Consider the following 18,112-nt stretch of genomic DNA (forward strand, 5'->3'; position numbering starts at 1 on the left):
GGAGCGACGACGACTCTGCCCGTGGAGCAGCCGCTAGGACACCCCGTCTTTGCAGATCTACCCTCGGAAACAGACGCAGCAAGTGCAACCTCCTTCACCAGACGCAAGAGCGAGGGCAGATCGTCGTTGGTGCAGGCGACGCCGGCCTCCTCCAGTATCTTCAGCAAGCCTAAGAAGAACAGCAAGGGGTCCAGCAGTCAAAGCGACGTGAACCACACCCTTGGCGGTCCTACAGCAGCTGCGGACGAGCTCCCAGAAGCGCCCTTCAACGTCGTTACTGGGACAGAAATCAAGAAACAGGCTACTGCTACGTCAGGGAAGACCGCTGAGAAGAAGGTGAAGTCGAATTTTTTCACAAAATTGTTCAAACGGTCCAAACAGACCAGCTAATGCTGGTAATTTGGGGGGTGGACAGACTCTCACCTCTACATCTCCTTCGGCTTTGTTTTTTTCCTCATCTTCACAAGATATTTGAAACCAATTTGTTAGAGTTCACACTCACTTGGTCTTTTTTTAATTCGCTTTCGTCTTTACGTCTTAATCAATAATATCCTCTCTGTTTAATAATATTTAGTGTTTGTTTGTTATCCTAATCTATTCTTCATTCAAAAATATTGTACCTTTAGGTACATACACGTACGTATACTATATATTACATGCACACTTGGGTGGTAGTTACTTGTATGGGCTATTTGGACCCAACAATGGTCTTCAAAGTGTCAACGTCGAACATTTTCGACCCGTCCTTCAAAACGTTCGCCAAGAGCACCAAGGATTTGTTCGTAAAATCAGGTGCGTCCTTCAAACCGTTTATATCGTCACCGTAGTTCTCGAACAGGAGCTCCAAGTATTTGTTCTTCAATTCGGTGTCCAGACTGCCCTTCGACCCATTGTGTAGCCCCAATTGTGCATCCAGCGTCTCGTTCGCATGCGCAATTGTGTCCTTGATCTTGTTCAGATTTAGTTCTGGGTTTGCCGCTCCACTTCGGTTCGTATACTGTGTCTTTACCGAGAGTTCGGTCGTCGTGAACGGTATACCGCTTAGCTTCTCCCTCATGTTCGTCTCGTCATGCATCTCCGTTGCAGCCTTCTGGGCGTTCTCCCCCATGTCATCGTCTGACAATTCAACGTCAGATACCTGAATCGGAGCATCTGTCGTTGCTTCCTCTGTGGGTTGATCTAGAACCTCCTGGTCGGACGAATCAGAGGATGAGGAGTCCGAAACGTCTGCAGTTCTTCTCTTCTTTCTTCTACGAGACTTCTTAGAATTGCTCTTCTTCACCACATCAATATCACCCTGCGACATGATACTTTACGGCTTTTAGAGTGATGTCGGAAGACGAGGCGGAGACTAGAAGAAGCTAAACCTTCTTCTTTTGCTTCTTTAATTGCAATGTGTGAAGCTCATCGCATTTTATGCAAAGTAAAAATTTTCAGAAACAATGTCACAAAACGGGGCAAGAAACGGCTCATCGAGTGAACGTGGACGAATGGATAGTATACAGGTGGTCCCGTGCGTTATTTGTACATATGCTATAAGGCTATGCTGTTTAGAATAGCTTGTCCATCTCTACAAGTGCATAATCTAAAATAAAACTCTGCTCGACGAGGTTGTCCACACGCGCAAAATGCCTTTGTGTGTAGGGGACGATACCGTCTATGATCTTAATCATCCCAGGTATCTCGCTTAACTCGGCAATATTGTGCTTAAGTAGAATACAACGAATCGCACATTGCGCCACAGTATGCGTCTTTGCGTTCGTATTCCAGTCCCTACACCTCTTCATCAGAAGCACCAACTGATCACTGGTCAGCGTGGATATGACATGGTCTAGCTCTTTATTGAAGATAACCGTCTCGTCGCGCTTCTCACTTTCGGGAGAGTAGTGCAGGGACTGACGCAACACGTTGAACAGTCTCATGGGGTGATCAAGCGTAATGGCTAGTAGGAAAGCATTGGCCCAGTCCTCGTTAGCCAAATAGTTTTGCAACGACTGCTCCTGTTCCACAAGTTCCTTCTCTCTCTCCAAATCCTGCTCGCGCTGCTGCTCGGAGCAATCGGTCCAGAACTGGAACACCCCGTCGGCATCTGCGCTGGCGATCAGTTCACCGTCCCGCTGTATTGTCAAAGCCCATATCCTGTTGGCGTGTCCGTCTAATGTCTTGACACATTCCCCTGAAGAACAGTCCCAAATCTTTATTAACCCATCTGCACCACTGCTAACTAGTTGCGTTTGTTTGTTTATGAAGTGGCACCTCTGCACAGCATTTGTGTGACCTTCTAAAGTTCTCACGACTGAAAAAGTATCCAGCGACCATATCTTGATTGTCTTGTCACCGGAACATGTCGCAAGCAGTTTGTCATACTGACAGAAGGATACATCCCACAAACCACGCTTGTGGTTAGCTAGAGTCGCAGTCAACTCCCCCGTTTCAAGATCCCATATTTTGCTTGTTTTATCATACGACGCAGTAGCGAAAACAGAATCGTTTGGAGAGACTGAAAGAGCGTTGATATCCTTTTCGTGTGCACGGCGTGTGTATTCGGAACCCTTGATTAAGTGGATTCCCTCCATTTTGTCGCTAGGCTTAGGAATATTCCATTTCTTGATAGTCAAATCGTTGGAAGCGGTGAGTAAGAACTCTGGCCAATGTCTCAGCATGACATTCGGAAGACCGACGGCAGTCACAGAGGAGGAATGGCCAATGAATTTTGCGTAAGGCTTAAATTTAGCCGTTTCGTCGTCATATCTCCAAACAATAGCGGTCTTATCCTTTGAAGCTGTGGCAAGCCACAGGCCATCTTCAGTAGCATCCACAGCATTCAGCAAATCTTCGTGCCCCTCGTACATGTCCACATCAATTGGTAACAGATTGTTGGTATCCACTGTTGAGTCGTCAAGAGGTGTAGGTATAATCCGTAGCGTAGGGGAATTCGTTGCCAAGGCCAAATGTTGGAATTTTGGACCAACAAATACCATGTCGGCAATAGTGCCGTGATTACCGGCAAGCGCAGACTCGTAAGTAAGCTCTTCTTCGTTGGTGGCTTTGAGATTGGACTCGACATCTAGATAATGCAGTGATTGATCGGACATCACAGAAATCAGTTTTTCCCCCTGAGAAATTGGGAGAACACCAATGATGAAAAGCTCTTCAATAGGTTTTTTGCTCTTCTTGACAATGCTGCCCTTTTCTAAGGATATAAACTGCATGATAGCATCCCCGCCTGATGTGTAAATGAGGTTTTTATGCCCCGGACTCGCTATAAACCCACACTGCTCTACTTGTTGATGAGCGGGTATCGTCTGAAGCAGCTTGCACTTCTTCTTGTTATCCAGTTCCCAGTAGTTAACGACATCGTCTCTCCCACCAGAAATCATTTGTAATTGCATGGACTTGGTGTCGTCAGAAATAGAACGGATATCGATACCTCTCACTGCAGATGTATGTTCCTGGACGGTATGGGTGCACTTTCTCGTTACCAGATTCCAAACTTTGATCATACCGTTGGTGTCACCAGATGCAAGCAACCAAACGTTGCTGTTCGCTTCACCGAAAAACTTTAAGCAGGAAATGGTCCCACCATGACCCTTGAAGGAATGCGTGACGTACCCGTTCTCAATATCAACAACAATAATACTACCATCTGTCCCACCAACAGCCACCAATGTAGACGTGGCCTCCGAATCCATGATGTACGAAGGTGAGGAAATCTTCATTGATCTCATCACTTTTCCCGTTGCAACCTCCACAATCTTCAGAAGTTGTGCCTGGGACGTAAAACACAGGTATTTACCATCTGCGGTCAATTTCAATGCGGTGATTTCTTGCTCGTCTTCGTTCGAGATCGTTTGCAGCTTCTGCCTTGTTGGATGCAATTGAATAACGTTAATCTCATCTAACAGCGGTGTAGCAAGAATGGAGCCATCTTCCGATATGGTCGCTACAGCACTGCTGCCTCCATAGATTGGGGCCAGTTCCAAATTGGCATAGCTAGTCTTCAGATCCATTTCTCGCGCTGCTTCTTGTAGACCTCTTCGGTGAGTTGGTGCGATGCGATGAGCTGCGATGAGATGCACTTTCTTTATGAAAAATTTCATGTCTTCGATTTTATGTCATTTTCCACGTTTTGGGCGGCGAACGATGCGTATAATAAGAATAGTGAAACTTTTATGGTTGGTATTTGAGTTCAGTATCTACTTTCGTTGTTATATAATGGATTGCCTCGATCGTAGTGTGCACTACTGTAAAGTCTTTTCCGCTTGTTTGTTTTGTTTTGGTCGAGTTTGGAATTTAAAAATGCTAATGCTGGTTGGATGCCTATGGCGGTTCTTAGGCGGATTGCAGCGAGTTTGTTGGATGATTGAATATGCGTCAGGTTTGGCAGATCATTGCAGGACTTCGTTGAATTCGAAAGTACCTGAAGTAGAACCGGACGCACCAATAATCCCCTCGATGTCGGCAAGTGCTGATTCGCTGAAGAGGCCGTTCTTGGTAAATCTCATGTTCTCACTTGCAGCTTCCACTATGGAATGTCTCCGTTGTTTCCACAATGTTGAAGACTTGGAGTTGAGATCGTCGAAGTCGACAGGCGCAGTGAGCGAGGCTAAGATGTCCGCATCGGCGTCATCTATAATGGCATCTTCATCTGCAGGGACCATGAGCCCGTCACCAAAACTTAAAGTGTCAGCGTGGCTGGTCAAGAGACCGCTGTGGTCTTTATTCAACAGTTCAGTGATCTCCGCGATACCAACACCCTGGACAGAGTCTCTTTTCGCAGTGGTAGCCGTAGCAGCTGCATCGTCGACCCCATTGGATGGGACCGACCCTTCTGTATTTTCGTTGCTGCTTCCGGGAACGGAGATTGCGGCCAGTTCGGAGTTACTGTTGAGCAAATGAGCATCGTTCTGGGATACCTCGCCTAGCAACGCCTTTTCCTTTTCCATACGTGCCCTTTCCCTTTTCAGTTTTAGCAGTTTCCTCTTTTTCTTCAACTTCCTCTTCTGCTCGTTCCTCTGCCTCTGCATCTCCTTCATCTTGGAGATCTTCCGCCTGGTTTTTTCAACACCAACGTAACCTATGGGGACCTTCCGCGTTGAGATCGATGGTAAAATGTATTCGCTATCATCAGCGTAGCTTACACCTTTATTTCTGAATGCAGAAAGTGGAACTTTGGGCTTGTTGTACCAGTCTGCTATCAATGCTGATTGGTACGGAGTAGAGTTTTCGCCCTCATCATCATCTAGCTCGCTCATATTCAGTAGCTCGTTCAAAGACATTTCCTCGCCGTTGCCAATAGAATTAGAATCTTGTGAATTTGGCGTGGTTTGGCCTCTCTGCGTTTGGTCATGTAACTGTTGGTGCTCTTGAATCAATGAATGCAATGATTTTGTAGACAGACCGTCTATAATACTGAATGGTTTGTTGTCCGTTTCCCAGGTCCCCAATTTCGGTGGTTTCAAACCCACAACATTGGCACTTACGATTTCCTTCGCCTTTGTTCCAATGTTGTTGTTTCTAGAGTCTGGTGGTGGTAGGTTATCATCTTCGTCCGTCGACTCGTCCGCGGCAAACACGACAGTATCTCTCATTTCATCTTTGTATTCGTCAGCAGAGCTTCCATTTTCGTAGGCACTTGATGAAGAAATGTCATCGTACTGGAAGTAGAACGAGTCTGGATCTAGGTCATCGATATCAATAAAGACGTTTGTGACACTGCTGTCGTCGTCGTCGATATCTATATCGGATGCGCCCAGTTCGTCCTCTAATTTAATTTTTTTACCGGTACTGTGTTCCTCGTCGCTTTCATCCGATGGCATATGAGCAATATCCATCAGGATGTTGTCGTATTCTTCATCCGATGTGTCGATCAACGCGGATCCGTTGAGGTTTCGAAGCGAGCCCGTGGTATTGTTTTGTTTCCTGAGCGTGGGCCTCTTGTCGCTTCCGTCCTCGTACTTACTGTCACTAGGGCTCTCCATGTCGCTTTGAAAGAAGACACCAAACATGTATTCATCGCCATCAATGCCGTCCGTCTTATTCGTGCTACTCTTCACTTTTTCCTTCAATAATTTTCTGGATTTGAGTCTCTCCTTTAACTCTCTCCTCTTTGCCTCCAGTTTTTGTGTGCGAGACTGTTTCTTTTCGTTCAAGATCAACGGCAGCGATGTGCTCAGACTCAGTTTGTGTTCTCCGTTGTTGTTATTTTCGTCTGTGTAATTGTAATGCAAGTTTGAGAATTTGGGGTCTTCGTAGAAGGGGAGGTCGAAATCGGACATCATATCGTCATCCTCGTCGTCCTCATCGTAATCGTCGTCGTTGTTGTTCCCCGTTATGTTGAGCAGTTGGTTTTCCAAATCGACAGGGTCGGCCCCCTCCTCGTGTATGCTACCGTCGAAGGACAACGAATCGTCGTTCTGCAACTCCTGCACAATATTTTGTTCCTCCTGCTGCAAGATCGGGAGTTCGTCCTCATTCGTCTCCCCTCCTGTATCTATCTCGCCTGCTGTGTCGTCGTTATCATTGATGATATTGAAATATGTCTCCTGGTCGATATCGTAATCGGATTCCTCTGAGTCAGGGAATTTCGGGACGTGCAATTGATCAACATTACTGTTGAGCGACGTCAATTCGTTTGTTGGAGTATCCTTCCCAGCGGCATTTGTTACCTCTTCGCCAATATCCTCTTCCTGCTGTGGTGGTTGCACAGAAGGTAGACGGGGTCCAGTAGAACTCTGCCCCTGCACTGGAGGAGTTACCGTGTCTGCGGATTGTGTCGTCGTACGATCAGCAGGGCTATGTTTCGTAGCCGGTTTTTTACCTCTCTTGATTGCATTGAGAGCCTTCATCACCCTTTTCTTTCTCTGCGCAGTCAGTTTCACAAAATCAATATTATCATCGTCCGAGCTTGTCTCCTCGGAATCGTCATCCTCATCGTCGTCATCATCCTCTGAATTGCTGGAGTCAGCTATACCGTAATCGGAGGATTCCGTGCCATCTTCGTTACCCTCCGCTATAAGTTTACTCTTCTTACCCTTGGAGTTATTCGACATGCTCTTGCCCTTCTTCTCGTCCGCGTCAATATCACTCAACGACGAATCCGAGCTGTATATGAGACTAAACCGCCTGGGTCTCTTATTCTCCGCCGACGCTGCCGTCGCCGCCGCCCTGTTCGCGAACGAACTGATACTTTTCCCACTGGATCGCCCGGGCATATACGCACCGCCAACGGGCACTTTCTTCCCAGCCATACTTCCTTGCGCTTACTCCTCAAACTTGCAATTGGAGCCACAGTTCGATATAAAGGAAGAGACAAATGCACAAGAAATTAAACGGATCTCCCGAGTATATATCCCAAAAACCAGCACTCAATCGGTCCCCGTTATCAAACCTTCCCTCAATACCACCCAAATCAAAGAAAGCAGCAGCCAAATCTGCACTCTGGAAGGCGTGGGGGGGTGAATGTCTTCCTTGTCGAGTACCAGTTATCCGATGGCCTTCTTTTTGGCAGATGATTTTTTGGCGGTTTTCGAAATTGAAAAATTTTCACAAAAAAAAAACCGAAAATTTGAGGCATCGGCCGTAAAACGCGATATTTCCCTTTTGGGATGTGGGGCGGGCGGTGTGACAGGCGTGACAGGCGTGACAGGCGTGTCTGGTGGTAGTACAGGGTGGGTTGAGGTCGTCGTGCCGTGCCCTGTGGGTTTGGTATGCTAGTTGGTTCATTTTGGGTGCGGGAACTCTATGCTTGGTTTAGTCTGGGTGTGAGTAGTCTGTCTTTTTTTTCCTGGGAGACGGGGTGCAACGCTGCCTGTCCAGAAGGTGTCGGCTAACAGAAGTACGTTATGCTAGAGGTGTAGTGGGACATGGGTTGCCGGTGCCATTGTAATTAATTGCTCCATTTTGCATGTTTTTTTGTTCTTTTGTGACACTTCTTTTTTATTATTTCCCCATATTTAATAGAGAGGGGCAGTACAGACGCACATCGGAGTTCTCGATGACAGGGGCCCCAGAGAGACACTACACGGGTGAGTCAGGATGGATTGTTTACCCGACGAGGTGCTGTTGCGGTGTCTTGAATTTTGTGATGGGTCTACTGGGGTTCGTGTGATTTGCAAACGGCTCTGCTTGCTAAGAAACGAGGCATTCAGGCACAGAGTGCTGCATATCTTCCCTCTCAGTCACCCGCTGTGGCAGAGTGCGAGGATGGTCGAGTTGTTGGCTGGGTACGTTCGATGGCTGGACCCGGTGCGGAGGGAGTCGCGGCTGCTACTATACCGCGGAGTGGTAGGTGCTGGCGCTGGCGCTGGCGCTGACACAAGATTCCCAGAGTACATCTGTGATTCGTGGGAGATCCTATTCAACGTTCTAACTAAACCGGCTCCACTGTACAACACAGTGGGGCCCTTTATGGTTTCCAACGAGCTCTTACTGGATTCCTCGTTTGTTGTGCCTAGGGAGGAGGAGAAATGCATGCCGCTAAACGTGTGGATCTACTTAGAGGACGTCCGGTACGTCAAGCTAATGACCAAGATCGTCACAGAAGTGTACTCGAAGAGCACAAACTCAACAGAGGTGTTCTTCTTCGCGGGATACTTGGATGACTGGATCAGGGACCCAGGTATCTACTGCATCAAACTGGGCAACCTGCCCAAAACGTTTATGAGAACCGCATCAGGATCACACGTCCCCTTGAAAATTAAGTCGTACTTTGGGTACGAGGATACAGCCCCAGTGCACGACGGGAAATTGAAGTTACTCGGGTTCAATTTCAACCCGTACCCGCAGTTCAAACCGTGGTTGTTCTTCAAGATCTCGCTGGAACAGGAACGGTACATTTTCAACTGGTGGGAATCCAACATCGGACAAGAGCTCGCGGAGTTAACTAAACAGGTAGCGGACACACCGGATGGGACACAGGCTCTGCTGGGGGGCCGCTAACGGGACCCCCGGATATGGAACCGCTGGACGCAGACTTACTCATCATCCCAGTGTTTTTTTACAAGTATCCAACGCAGCATTCGAAGGAACGGAAACCGTACTTCCACGACATGCGATTGCCGCGACTCGTCATATAGATACAGTATGCAAATGGGGCGGGGGAGCGAACATTCAGTGGTAGTTTCTAACAGTCTATAACACTATGCAGACCCGCTGAGTGATCACACTGTCACCCGGCTTTAAGACTCTGTGTCACTTTGCAAAAATTCACTCTCAAAACGTTAAAGTGAGAGGGTCCCCCAATGGGAGGCTTCTAGGTTAATGAAGAACTACCCTGTGAGGGTTGGAAGATGAGTTTGAAACACGCTGAGCTGTTGATGAATTCCCCGAAACCGTCACAAAGCACGGTCCCGGAAAAAGCGAAGCAGAACTTCAATGCCCGGTTGTTTTGGCCCGATATTATCAGACTGCCCGAGAACCAATGGACTTTCACTTGCAAGGAGATTATAGACAAGTTGAATGCAAGCCCGGACAGTGGAGAGATGAAAAAACTGATGGAAAAATGTCTGATGTATTTTTACAGTTTGAAGAAGACATTGACTCTGTTTGACCATACCTACACGGCATCGAGCATTCTGCTTTTCAGGTTTTGGTACATATACGGGCTCCCCCCCAACCTCATGACTTGTTTGAACATATCCCAGGCTATATTGGTTACTGCCTGTAAGGCAACTGAAAATAATAGACCACTTGAGGCCTACGTCAAGGCCACTGCAGATTTTATGTTCCAAGTGCTACCTCACTTGAAGGCCAAATATAACATGGACAAATTGAAATGGGAGGTGAGGGATAAAGTCGTTGAATACGAGAAGAGAGTGGTCTGCTCCTTTGGGTTTGACTTGAACATCGAGAACCCTAAGGGGATAATAGAGGAGATGTTCAGCGGATTCTATCGTTTCAACAGAGATTACGATCTGCCAGATGACTTCAAAGCTTGCTTCCCCAAAATTCTACAGGAGTCCAGGTCGTTCATTGTCCAGGCGATAACCCAGCCGGTGTCTCTGCTGTTTGATGGGCCCACTTTTGTGATCTTGTCCCTGATTTATTGCGGGTTACAGTACAAACAAATGGTGGACAAAGATTTCCGATATCCGAAGAACTTTTTCCTAGACAGATTTGATGTGCATGTCAAAGCAGAAGACTTTCAAAATTACTTCACCGATTACAGGGTTTTGGAGGAGAATTTCTTTGATTTGAAAAGCAACAAGGGGAATAAGCTCCTGATTGGCAAAGATGAAATTGCAGCAATCATTGAGGAAACAGCACCAGAGGTGGACACGGAGGAGAAGGAGAAGGAAGAATTTAACTATAAATATTACAACAGCATACGGTCGGGCAAGGTTCAAGAGCAGCTTCTCGACCACACAGAACTAAGAGTCAGGGAACTTAAGGACAGGATAATAGAGGAGAGCAAGAAGAGATCCAGTTCTAGAGAGTCTGGGAAAACATCGCCCTCGGGTACGAGCGAGCCACCGCAGAAGAGGGCTAAGATATAGGGCTAACCTCGCGGTTGTAGAAATGAACGAAAGAGTAGCGAGCATAGAAGAAGCTAGAAATGAACGGTATTGGTGGCACAACCGTCTATTTAATTATATAAAATATTTTCCGAGATGTTTCCTCTTTGCTTCCAATGTCCAGTGGAACAGTCCAGTCATTGATTTGCAGTAGCAACGGACGATGTTAATTAAGTTTTACGGGGGGGTGGGACTCCTTCCATTAGGTAAACATTGCACACTAAGCCTCTCCGGATTATAAGGCATTTTATGGGGAAAAGTTGTAGCATACATTTATCAAAACTGTCTACTCATGACATAAAAAAAACATAGATAGCTATTACAAGGATAAATTTGTAATGGTACTTTTTGGTACGGTTGTCGAAAAAGGATGGAGCGAAAACTGGATAAGATTCGTGGGCGGTTGAGGTATTTTTTCAAAGATATTGTATGCACTGGCACACAATTTCGAAGATGGTGATTGTATCAGTCACAACAGTACACTAGAGTCTTGTATATACTTTTGCTCACGGAATCAACAAGTAGCAATAATGACCTTCATAAAGCATGGAGATTATTCCGGTAGCATTGGGAGGGAGCCAATAGAGAAACCACTGCTAGCAGAGCCTAGAGGCACAAAAGTCATGGGGGAAATGTTATCATTAAAGGAATACTTAAATTACATGAACTCGGAGAGATTAGTTGTTGTCATTGAAGGTAATCCGCCGCCGAGGAAATCTAGCATCATATGCATGCCGCCGCCGCCGCTGTATTCATCTACGTCTTGAGGCAACACTTGCGATACGCCCTCTAAAAACCATACTTTATCCTTGACCTCTGTAGTGAATCCCATTAGCATCTTATAGTACGATCTCATGATCCTCATTGCTCCCAAGTCGCCGGTCATGAGCAAGGCCAAGAAGGTTCGGTCCAATAAGGCAGGGAACGCAAATATTCTTAGTAAGAAATCGAGCTGATTCTTCTCGCGGTGCAATTGATCCAAGTATGCCAATGTAATCAGGTAAGGTGAGTCAATTTCAACAGGGTATAAATCTGATATGCTTTCATCGAAGCATACTAATTCAGAGACTGTGCGGTTTTCCTGGCTCAACACATTGCTAAGATCACTCAAATCAAGGGATATCAGATTGGAAAATCTGGATGTTTCTGGTAGTGGCCATACCGCGGTTAGAATCGTAACAGCACCTTTGACGTGAAATATCCAAGCAGAAGCGTTGACGTCTCCGGGACTCGTCGTCGCCGAATCTGGTCCAGTGTTAGAGGCATTCGCCAAAGAATCCATGATCAGGATCAACGAAGAAGCAACCAATGCGTCTGTGTTTTCGTCAGATATTTCCAGAACCGCCTCCCTAAGGAGTTTCAAGGCCTCAAGACGATGGGAGGACACGTAGCTCTCTAGTCCCGGCTCAGTCCTCGACAAGTGCGTGGCCGCAAATGCTAGTATTGTGTGCATTAAAAATGGGTAATCAAATGCCAATTCTGGAATGTATGTTTTCCAGACGTCTGGCCCTGAGATACCTGCCTCTATGATAGTCGGCCATACGACTGAGCAGTAATGATGGAACAGCTTTAGATCTATCAAGTTTATCTTAGCTTGGCTGGACAGTTCCACCAGTCTCGGGATAGTTTCGTTTGTAGTGCTGGTTGTGGATGCAGATCCAAGTGGACTTTCTGATATCGAGCTGTTGACACCGGAAGCATTATGCGTCGGCGTCTGTTGTGAACTCGTGTCGTCAGCAGCAGCATCGAGTTCACTTTTCATCATTGGGATCATAAACTTGTCCGAATCGTGAGCTAGAGCATTTTTCTCGCTATTCTTCACCCTTTCCTCTTGCTGTTGTTGCATATTTGCAAGAGCCTCCTCTGCGCTGTTTGCCTTCGCTGATCTGCTGCTCTTCCCATTGGGGAGTGAAGCGCCATTCGGTACCATGCCCCTCATCCCGCCCAAGATATCCTGTAAATCTAGAGGCATATTCAGGCCAGCGGCTAGCGAACTCATATTGGAGCTAAGCAAGTTCGGTATCAAGTTCAAAGATTTAAGATTGAATTTGTTCGAATTGAATGCGGTGTTATTTGAAGCGTTAAAGCTTGGTAGTTTCGTGGGAGAAGCCATATTGCTCATGCCATTTGATGTGTTCATCCCTAAGGTTTGCAAATTGCTGTTGCTCGTTGGCAGTGGGGCTGTGTTAGCTGAATCCGTCGATCCCATGCTTGTGAAACCAGACGGCGTGTTTGTGAACGAAGGCGGTAGCAAAAAGTTCTCCGTGCTGTTTACCGTCCCTGAAGCAGGTGTCGAATTCAGGGTCGAACTCTGAGGGTTCCCGAGTAAACTGAAAAAATGTTGAGAGATGCCTGCCGTCGTAGCAGGGTTGTTGCCCAAAGAGGAGTTGATCTGTGAGAACAATTGTGCGTGTTGCTGTTGCAGCTGTTGAAGTTGTTGGTACTGCTGTAACCTTCTTAAGTTATCCGCTATTTTGTTTTCTGCAGCTGCAATATCAGGTTTAGGTGTCTGCGCAGCCATTTCTGGAGGTTCATTTTCAAGACTTTCTGAATCGTGGACTTTAATGGTGGTAGTAGCAGTAGTAGCAGCGACTGATGGTTCACAATCTCTTTTCAATGTATTGGACACTTTGGATTTTTTCCTCCTTGGTTGCGGCGGTGTAAACACGCACTCCAGCCTCATGTTAGCACATTTCTGACAGAACGGTTTACCCTCGTCACATTTCACCCGCCGTCTTTTACAATTGTCGCAACCGTTCTTCGATTTATTGTGAAACTTCCTTTTCCCAGTAGAATTCTTGGAGACCCTCTTACCGTGCTCATCGACTAACTCAGCGGAATCAAACATCATGACTATTTTGATTTTCCTCTCTTCTTTCGAAACGGAACGCGTAAACTCTTATGACAGTTGTATATTAATTATTCCGTGTGTGAGCAGAAACCACTTATAGTTACTCTTTGTTGTTACTTTTTTGGTGAAGCGGTATCCGGTCGCACGATGACGAAAATCCGCTATATATATATATATAGTACGGGGGTGTGTGTGTCCTACCTGCTTTCTAATTACCATGTTAGTAAACGCTAAGCCCTGTTCAACAAAGCGGTTCTGTGACCGGCAAAGTCGTCGTCGGCCCCTCCGAATATTTGTTGGTTTCTTCAATGAGTGACAACCTCAAGCTGGTCCTGCCGAGAGTATTACGTGCACAGCTCTCGAGTCCCCCAGGCAACCCGTGAGCTCGTTTAAGAAATATTGCCTGTAGCTCGTATAAGGAACAGCGAGTGCTATTGTCCTTTGGGTCTCGCAGTGTATTGCCGCAGCGCATCGGGAACAGAAGACGCAGCGGACACTTGCCGCTAAACGAGCAGTTTTGTTGGTGGGGCCTCCCCTTTTTCCCTTTCCAGCGGCTCTAAACGAGCGGTTCCGGGAGCTGAGTGGCGTGCCTGTGGGAACTTATTTTGTGAGCAAAAATGACCTCTAAACGAGCAGATTTTGCAAACCCGGATAAATAAAGAAAAAAAGGGACCCGGAAAAAATCCACAATTATTCCGGGGGTGGGCACGTGAGCACACGGTGCCGGGTAGCCGCCTCCGTTCCGTCTGGCGGATATGTAATGCCGAGGACGCCACCAGTACGCCCAGTTTGTGTAGGAAGCTACTATTCAGCCGCTTTAGGCCGAAGGAACACGCGAAATGTCTGGTTGCAGTTGCGGTTGTGATTGCGGTCGTAGTATCTCCTCCCCCCCCACTTTCGAGACAATAACCGCAGGGTATGTCGGCACAATTGGGGTTCACAGATGAAAGCGGGTTTCCTTGTATTCCGTTTATTCTTCAGAGAGAGAGCGAAGCATTGATTGTACGTGGATATAAGGCATGTATTTTAGTAGATATCATCTATACTCTGCCCCGTCTTGCAAGCTTCGTGGCTGAGTACTCCAGTTTATCATTATTACCCTTTGCGGTACTGGTGTTTGAGTTAGGCGATTGCACTGCAAGTTTCGATCCCCATGTACTTCTTCTAGTATTATTGTGTGAATATTTTTTTGGAAACTCTTCAGTCTTGCCCCGGTCAGAATCGAATCTTTGCTAATGCCGGCGAGAAGTTGTTGTAGGTTCACTGTACTTTATAGAGCTGAGTAAGTAGTAGTCCGGCGCATGTCCTTGTAAGCGGCTCCACAAAAGGCAAAAAAAAATGGAAAGTGCTCGAGGTGGGGATTGAACCCACGACGGTCGCGTTGCTCTGAAGGTTTGCATTTAAAAACCTTGGACACAGAAAGTTGACACTTTGGAAAACATCTATAAGCACGAAGCTCTAGCCACTGAGCTACACGAGCATTTTCAAAATTTATGGAATTTATCAGATTCAGAAATAGGACAGACGTTACTTGGAAATGCGGTCCTATGTCCTGGACGCAGGATATGGGGTCACGAAGCATTATGAACATTAACTAGAGAGCTCGACCGAGGGCAGACTAGGAGAAGGTAACCTTACCTTAATAAGTTTACCGTGGCTGAACGCTTCGAGATAAAGATTAGCACGTCGAAAGGTTGCTACACCTTTCGAATAAGTTTACCATGGCTGTGCGCCTCGAAACAAACATAAGCACCCAAAATGTGACTGCACCTCAATAAGATGTTGGTCACCAAAATAATAGAGACCGATAGGAAACAAAAGGATAAAGACACATTAGTAAGAAAAGGATAAGGACACAGTAGTAATGCAAAAGTGAAAGCGAGGAAATCAGGAAAGAGAGAGAACCTTCTGGAGAATCCTACGAGCCATCCAAAAATAAAAAGTATAAAAAGGGCAAGACCTTGCCAGATTTGAAATGGAGGTGGGAAGAAGTTATATTCTAGATTAGAAAATAAAAGGAACAACACTTGATAGATAAGTAATTCATAGGGAAGAATACAATATCTTATATTTCCATATTTGGACATTCCATTTTAAACCACTGTTCTTCGGTGCAAATGTTACTCCTTTACAAGCATGTATGTACCCCATTTGGACCTTTCATCCGGTTTTTAACAATAGTTGACTAGTGTTGGAATTCCGCAGATGAATACAGAAATGCGGTAAGAAGTAAAATTAGAGACGCTACAATTGAGGTAGTGGTCTCGCCAGCTGTCATTCACGCGTTTTTACCCAGATTCGGTAGTAACGCGTAAAATGAAAGCTAACACAAGCCAAAACATTTCCTCTTTGGTTAGGAATAGCCGAATAGGAAAAGTTTTGCATCGTGGACGAAGTGGTTTATTCATCTCAGAATTAACCATATAAAAGCACACGATATAGCTCGTTTCTCTCGAAGAATTTTAGCAAGATTAATATTTAATTTTATATTTTATTTAGAGGTTTCTTTCTCACTACGGTGAGGGCAAGAATTCCTATAATACAGGTTAAACAACTACATCCTGAGATGTCTTGGTCCAGAGGAACAATCAACAACAAGCTAAGATCCTTCGAGAGCTTCGATCACATTTGATATAGCGAAACTTTAGTTTTTACAGTATTATTGTTGTTTATTGACACGAACAACATTGTTCATTATCAAAATCTAGTACCAGTTTAAAAATATAAATTTAGTATTCTGGAGAGATTTGGAAAATGCAAAAAAGACAATTGATTTTAAGAATATAGTTGGGTACTTAAATCAAAGACCATGCTGGTGCTGGAAACACTAGAACTTCTTCAATAACTGAGAGCTTGAATATTTAGTTTTGAGAATAAAACCTACTTTGTGCGAACAAGTTTAAATTAAGCACATCCACAGTATTGAACAATACGGAACAAGCAAATGTGCTGAACACAGTAGGCTCAGACGCCCACATGTAATGCTCCGTGAGGTCTTTGTTTTTCGTATGGTTTACTCGGGTTGTTTTCTATGGAACCAGAAAATGGTCCCCTAATCATTGTAGCTACTCTGTTTCTACAGACATCGAGATAAAGTCGTAGAACCTTGTGGCATACTTCTCAGGTGGTATAGCGCTCACTTCATCGAGATTATGGTTCAACGATCTCCAAACAGTTTCCAACCGTTTTCTCAACGAGTAATTCGTTAAACAGTCAATGATCCCAACGTAATAAACGACCTTATCACCATGAAACGCGTTTTCTTGTGGGCTACGGGGTACTGGCTTGGTGGAGCCGGGCTCATCGTTTTCTGGGTTATTTTCAATGTAGTGGAACCCCACAAGTAAAGAGTAGTCCATTGTATTTAGCTCTGCTAACAATTTAACATCCCTCAGTAGTTGGCTCAAGAATTGATTTTTCTGCCCGGTAGAGTTAAAGTTCAGTTTTTCGTGAAGTTCTATCCAATTGATATCCTTCATGATCAATTGTCTGTCGCGCTGTTCCTCCTGGCCCTGTGATTCGGTGTACCTGCCCCATAGAGAGCCCTTTAAATCAAAAGTAACGTCGATGTTAACAGACGGTGGAAGGAGGTTGTTCATCACTATGAAGTAAACTTTTCTATTGCTAATTCTGTTTTGAAAAGTCCTTGGCAATTTTACTCTATAAAGGCCGTAAAATTGACATAGCAGACTGTTTGGGTTTTCCTTCATATAATTGTAATATTGTCGTAATGTCCTGCGCAGTTGCAGATGCTCTCCATGGTGTATCGTTTTTATGATGTATTTGTAGTCTCTGGAAAGTAAAAAACGACCACTTTTGCCAGGCGAGTTCAATTCTTTGAGCACGTATTCTGACGTCAAAGAGTCCAGATACTCATTATCATTAATATTCAGCATACGTCGAAGATTTTTGAAAACACCACCACAGTAATCCTTGAATTTGAAGGCGTAGTCCTGCCCTGTAGTTTGTATCATCCTGTCATCGTAGTCAAATATATATTTATCGGACCGATCAAAGTCAAGACTCTCAGAAACAGACGCGCAAGATGACCTAATGCCATTCAGCATGTTTCTCACAATATTGAAATTAACGTTCCCCTCATCGATCCTCTGGCCCAAATCCAGTGAACCGCCCTGCGGTCTTTTAGTATCAATGGAATCCAGCTCTGAGCTGGATACACTGGTTGTGGTACTAGTGGTCAAAGAATGCAATGGGAAATGGGCCGCTGGAACACTGCGGGAGAGCGGCAAGGACACTGGGCGTGTGGACAGGGGGGTTTCCGTGATGGGGAAAATCTGGCTCCTATGATTAGAGGCCTGAAACCTGAAAGTGGACTGTATCGAATCCTGTGTCAGCCTTCTTGGCCTTCTAGAGTTCCTATTTTCAAACATTTCATTCTCAAAGCTCTCTATCGTACTGTCGTTTATGTCATCACATGCGGTGATCGTAGCATACTTATTGAGAAGGGGGGTATCCACTTTCAAGGGAGCCCCAGCAACAGAAGTCGTATTACTCCTTCTCCTGATGTTGTCACCAGGGAAAGCAATGCTGCGGGGAGCTGAGCTCATATCTAAACGGGCTTCTTCGGAGTCGAAATCTCTCTCCGGAAGATAGGAGTTTCGATCAAGGTCCTCGAACCTCGATATATCGGCAAGTACGTCCATAGTGCAGACAGATCACCCAAATTAACGTGAGTGTAGAAGTGTCGGGGGAGCCTGGTTGTTTCAATGTCAGAGATGGTTTGTAT

The 18,112-nt window shown here is 45.6% G+C and overlaps 8 protein-coding genes and 1 non-coding gene across 9 annotated transcripts in view; 3 read left to right on the plus strand and 6 right to left on the minus strand.

The window, feature by feature from the left end:
- Positions 1 to 390, plus strand: part of MSC3 (Msc3p) — a gene marked incomplete at both ends in the record, with an annotated part of 2,385 nt that extends 1,995 nt beyond the window's left edge. Inside the window, one exon of the mRNA XM_022606752.1 lies at positions 1 to 390. This exon is cut by the window's left edge and continues 1,995 nt beyond it. Within this exon, the coding sequence (XP_022462184.1) occupies positions 1 to 390 (390 nt within the window).
- Positions 391 to 688: 298 nt separating this feature from the next.
- On the minus strand, positions 689 to 1,306 carry RSA3 (Rsa3p; the record flags this gene model as incomplete). Its single annotated transcript, XM_022606763.1, has 1 exon — positions 689 to 1,306. The coding sequence occupies one exon, from the start codon at positions 1,304 to 1,306 to the stop codon at positions 689 to 691; it is 618 nt and encodes a 205-aa protein (XP_022462185.1).
- Positions 1,307 to 1,550: 244 nt separating this feature from the next.
- On the minus strand, positions 1,551 to 4,100 carry UTP13 (U3 snoRNA-associated protein UTP13; the record flags this gene model as incomplete). The annotated part of the gene is made up of 1 exon (XM_022606774.1): positions 1,551 to 4,100. One exon carries the CDS (start codon positions 4,098 to 4,100, stop codon positions 1,551 to 1,553), a length of 2,550 nt encoding a protein of 849 aa, XP_022462186.1.
- A 288-nt stretch (positions 4,101 to 4,388) lies between these two features.
- IFH1 (Ifh1p) lies at positions 4,389 to 7,250 on the minus strand (the record flags this gene model as incomplete). The annotated part of the gene is made up of 1 exon (XM_022606786.1): positions 4,389 to 7,250. One exon carries the CDS (start codon positions 7,248 to 7,250, stop codon positions 4,389 to 4,391), a length of 2,862 nt encoding a protein of 953 aa, XP_022462187.1.
- A 787-nt stretch (positions 7,251 to 8,037) lies between these two features.
- Positions 8,038 to 8,940, plus strand: UCC1 (Ucc1p; the record flags this gene model as incomplete). Its single annotated transcript, XM_022606797.1, has 1 exon — positions 8,038 to 8,940. One exon carries the CDS (start codon positions 8,038 to 8,040, stop codon positions 8,938 to 8,940), a length of 903 nt encoding a protein of 300 aa, XP_022462188.1.
- Positions 8,941 to 9,290: 350 nt separating this feature from the next.
- BUR2 (Bur2p) lies at positions 9,291 to 10,496 on the plus strand (the record flags this gene model as incomplete). Its single annotated transcript, XM_022606808.1, has 1 exon — positions 9,291 to 10,496. One exon carries the CDS (start codon positions 9,291 to 9,293, stop codon positions 10,494 to 10,496), a length of 1,206 nt encoding a protein of 401 aa, XP_022462189.1.
- A 676-nt stretch (positions 10,497 to 11,172) lies between these two features.
- Positions 11,173 to 13,365, minus strand: ECM22 (Ecm22p; the record flags this gene model as incomplete). Its single annotated transcript, XM_022606819.1, has 1 exon — positions 11,173 to 13,365. The coding sequence occupies one exon, from the start codon at positions 13,363 to 13,365 to the stop codon at positions 11,173 to 11,175; it is 2,193 nt and encodes a 730-aa protein (XP_022462190.1).
- A 1,346-nt stretch (positions 13,366 to 14,711) lies between these two features.
- KNAG0Atrna1I lies at positions 14,712 to 14,845 on the minus strand. The gene is made up of 2 exons: positions 14,808 to 14,845; positions 14,712 to 14,748 (listed from the first exon to the last, which is right to left on the minus strand). It is a non-coding gene; the product is annotated as a tRNA-Ile (tRNA).
- Positions 14,846 to 16,430: 1,585 nt separating this feature from the next.
- KNAG0A02560 (uncharacterized protein) lies at positions 16,431 to 18,029 on the minus strand (the record flags this gene model as incomplete). Its single annotated transcript, XM_022606830.1, has 1 exon — positions 16,431 to 18,029. The coding sequence occupies one exon, from the start codon at positions 18,027 to 18,029 to the stop codon at positions 16,431 to 16,433; it is 1,599 nt and encodes a 532-aa protein (XP_022462191.1).
- Between the last annotated feature and the right edge of the window lie 83 nt (positions 18,030 to 18,112).

The sequence above is a fragment of the Huiozyma naganishii genome, chromosome 1 (assembly GCF_000348985.1).
Source record: "Huiozyma naganishii CBS 8797 chromosome 1, complete genome".
NCBI lineage: Eukaryota > Fungi > Ascomycota > Saccharomycetes > Saccharomycetales > Saccharomycetaceae > Huiozyma > Huiozyma naganishii.